The following is a 3,897-nucleotide window of genomic DNA, read 5'->3' as shown; positions in this document are numbered from 1 at the left end:
AAAAAAAAAAAGAAGGTATAACCAAGAATTGGAATAAAGAAGCCCTATGTTCTCTTCCAATGGTGACTTTTTTTTAGAGACAGAGTCTTGTTTTATTGCCCTCGGTAGAGTGCTGTGGCAGTGTCACACAGCTCACAGTGACCTCCAGCTCCCGGGCTTAGGTAATTGCCTCAGCCTCCCGAGTAGCTGGGACTACAGGTGCCTGCCACAATGCCTGGCTATTTTTTTTGTTGCGGTTCGGCCAGGGCCGGGTTTGAACCTGCCACCCTCGGTATATGGGGCCAGTGCCCTACTCAGTGAGCCAGAGGTGCCGCCCCCAGTGGTGACATTTTATTATGCATCTCAGCTGCCCTTCATCCAATTCTTTTTACTAAACTGAGTGGTAGAATAACTCCCCGCACCCCCCGTTATCCTTGGCTTCAGGTACCTCAATAAGCTCTAATGGCACTAAACTCACGATGACAATTCCAAGACTTGAGATCACTCGCCGATGACTGTTTAGACAGATTCACACAGACGACTTTGTCTCCTATCACAGAGGCATACAAAACAAGCAGACCGACACTCTCCCCAGAACGTGGGTAAGCTGTGATCTCAAAGAAGATGGGGAGGATGTGGAGTGGCTCCAAATTCTAGGGAAAGTGCTCCACGGGCTGAGTTTGGAACCTGTGCGGATACACTCTTAATTAGAGCACCAGGTCTGGTGTGTGCATCCCTGGTGCTCTAATTAAGAGTTAGAGCACAGCACCCAGCATGGTGCTGGCAGGACCTAATGCTCAACACACATCTGTTAAATGGGACCAACACAAGAGAAGACAGACTGAACCCACAATGCCTCCTCCCCCTCAATACTCAAGTTATACTCAAGCATAAGTCAAGTTTCCTCAGAGGATAGAAACAGCTGGAGGAACATAGGAAATCCAATTCCTATATATGTATTTTTTTGAGACAGAGTCCCTTTCTGTTGCCAGTGCTGGAGTACAGTGGTGTCAACATAGCTCACTGCAACCTCCAACTCCAGGGCTCAAGTGATCCTTCTGCCTTAGCCTCCTAGGTAGCTGGCACTATAGGCACCTGCCGCAATATCTGGCTAATTTCTTCTCTATAGTAGAGACAGGGACTCGCTCTTGCTCAGGCTGGTCTCTAACACTTGAGCTCAAGGGCTCCTCCTGCCTCAGCCTCCCTGAGTGCTGGGATTATAGAAGTGAGCCACGGCACTGGCCACAATTCCTAGGCTTTGCTAAGCCCCAGTATTAAATGGTAGAGAAGAAAATGGCACTCTGTCCAGTTGGCTTCTGTAATTGTCAAATCATATCCAGGAGCCCGGAGGAATACATCAGAGGACCTGATTTTCACCCTACTTGTCGCTGATGGAGGGAGCTCACATTTTCTTCTGCTATCTTTGACTTTCTCCTATAAATGGCCTCAGGCATCAGACCTCATATCTCTTCATTTGGGCTGGTAAAAAAAGGCCAATTTATGTCGAGGCTTCCCATTTCAGATGCTATTTTTTCCTAACATTTTCCCAGACATAAAGAAAAGCCAGGCCTGTACTCAAGGGGTTTGCAGTCTGGAGAGGTGCTGAGGGGAAGGGCGTGTGTGACAAAGAGGTCGTGACACAGATCCTACAATGGCTACCAGTCTCAGTATTTTCTAATTATACCGTGTGCCTGTTTAGACATACAAGGAGCAGGAGAGAAAAAGGGATAAAATTAGCTATAGGCTAGAAAATGACAACACTTACTCAAACACTCTAAAACACTCTTGGATAAGGCAAGTACCTGTCCTTTTGAAGGAGGGGGATTCGTCAATGAAATGTTTATGTGAAAATCTCAATATTTGGAATGAATTTTTTCTTTTTTATTGTTGGGTACAAGAAACCAGGTTATACTGACTGCATTTGTTACGAATTGTGTCTTGCCCCCAAAAGGTGTGGCACACACCGAGACTTTTTCGTTTTTTGGAGCCAGAGTCTCACTATGTTACCCTCAGTAGAGTGCTGTGGCATCATAGCTCACAGCAACCTCAAACTCTTGGGCTTAAAGGATTCTCTTGCCTTAGTCTCCCTTGTAGCTGGGACTGCAGGGTGGCCACCACAACGCCCAGCTATTTTTTTTTTGTTGTTGTTGTTGTAGTTGTCATTGTTGTTTAGCAGGCCCAGGCTGGGTTTAAACCCACCAGCCCCGGTATATGTGGCCAGTACCCTAACCACTGAGCACAGGCACCAAACCTGGAATGAATTCTTAAACAAGGCCCATTTCCCTTTTCATAATGTGACTGCCAAATGAGACCCAAAGGAACAGATTGACTCTTTCTGACTATTTCTCTACAGATCATTTAGCTTGTAATTTTCTGAGTTTACAGTGATGAGACCATAAATAGCTAACAGGGAATTAAATACTTTAGGGCTTTCAGAAACGACCTTTGAAATTGTTGACATATAACCTATTAGCATATGGATTTCTGGGAAAAGTTCTAAGGAAAGAACTATTATTTGGAAATTCTGGAGAAAGTCCAAATTGTGTTACAGAAGCAACGGCCTCTTCACTCTTTTCCTACCTTGGCTGGGACCGGGAGAGGGGCAGCCAACACCGAATTTCTAACTTTTCCTTGAAACTACTGCTGATGGAAAATGTTACTTCAGGCATTAGAGTTAATTTTTTTTTTTTTTTTTGCAAGTCCAGACTGTATTTATTTTCCTGTTTCATTTATGGCAAGCTTGGACTTGACTGGAATAAAATAAACAATTAAACATCACATCAAAGGCATTCCTGCTGAACAGTGCGTCCTGGGGTCGAATCATGCAAGGAAAAAAACAACCACAACAAACCAAACCAGGATTCCTTAAGAAAAAAAAAATGGTAATAAGGTTCATAACACAAACTGCACCGTTAAAACATGCTTCAAAGAGTTTGTATTTTACTTTGCCCAGAAATAATTCGCCAGATTACTGTCTGAGAAAAGCAAGCGGATTATTTTCTTTCATATCGAGAAATCATGAGATCTGATATTCAAGAAATCTTACAACTTCAGCCAATTAAAGTGGGACCAACGACTTTTCCCTGAGAGTCCTGCTGTTGTATTTCACTGTTAAACTCCGCTCCCGCATCGCTCGACGTCACCCCTCTCTACACACCCAGCCAAGAATGAATGACGAGAAGGTGGCATCTCGGGGCTCCCAGCTCCCGCCAATCCACTTGCCAGCTGTTGGCGAGAGCTTGAGCTTTGGGGATGGGGAAGCCGAGAGCGCGGAAAATCTTTGCTATAAACACGCCCGGCCCTGCCAGTTCTCCCTTTCTTGGCGCACGCACGGAATTCCCCCCCTAAAGGCGGCGGCCGGCGCCCCGGGATGCCCGCGAGGAGTCCCGGGCCGGCGGGGAGCGCAGGTGCCCACCTTGCTCGCAGGTGCCCTTGCTGACCTGGGTGACGGCCTTCTCCCCGCGGCTCTGGGCGCGCAGGCTGGCGGCGCGCAGCTGGCAGCCGCTGGGGTAGGTGGCGCCGTCGCTGCCGCACACCGGGTAGCGGCTCTTGCACACGCACACGCCGCTGCCCGCGGGGCCGCCGGCCGCCGCCCCGGCCTTGCCCTTCCGCCTCTTGCGGCTCTTCACGCACTCCATGCCCGGCGCGCAGTGCCCCCTGCCGGCGCCGCCGCCTCCGCAGGGCTCGCCCTCGCCGCGGGCGCACACCGGGCAGCAGCCGCACGCGTCGCGCGTCTCGCCCAGCGGGCAGCCCCGCGGGGGCAGGGGCGGGCAGGCGGCCGGCGCGCAGGGGCCGCAGGCGTCGGAAGAGGAGGAAGAGGAGAGGGGCAGCAGCAGGAGCAGCAGCCCGGCGGCGCCCAGCAGCAGGGTGCGCAGCGGCGGCCGCTCCATCGCGGGGCGCGGCGGCGGCGGGAGCGCG

The 3,897-nt window shown here is 50.3% G+C and overlaps 1 protein-coding gene across 1 annotated transcript in view; it reads right to left on the bottom strand.

Moving 5' to 3' along the window:
- IGFBP7 (insulin like growth factor binding protein 7) overlaps positions 1 to 3,891 on the bottom strand; it is a 72,099-nt gene extending 68,208 nt beyond the window's left edge. Inside the window, exon 1 of the mRNA XM_003798190.2 lies at positions 3,395 to 3,891. Coding sequence (XP_003798238.1) covers positions 3,395 to 3,869 — 475 coding nt within the window. The 5' untranslated portion in view covers positions 3,870 to 3,891. The remainder of the gene's footprint in view (positions 1 to 3,394) is intronic.
- Positions 3,892 to 3,897: the final 6 nt, after the last annotated feature.

The sequence above is a fragment of the Otolemur garnettii genome, unplaced genomic scaffold, assembly GCF_000181295.1.
Source record: "Otolemur garnettii isolate 467f Iridium unplaced genomic scaffold, OtoGar3 scaffold00130, whole genome shotgun sequence".
Classification (NCBI taxonomy): domain Eukaryota; kingdom Metazoa; phylum Chordata; class Mammalia; order Primates; family Galagidae; genus Otolemur; species Otolemur garnettii.
This window is presented reverse-complemented; position numbering and strand designations above follow the sequence as displayed.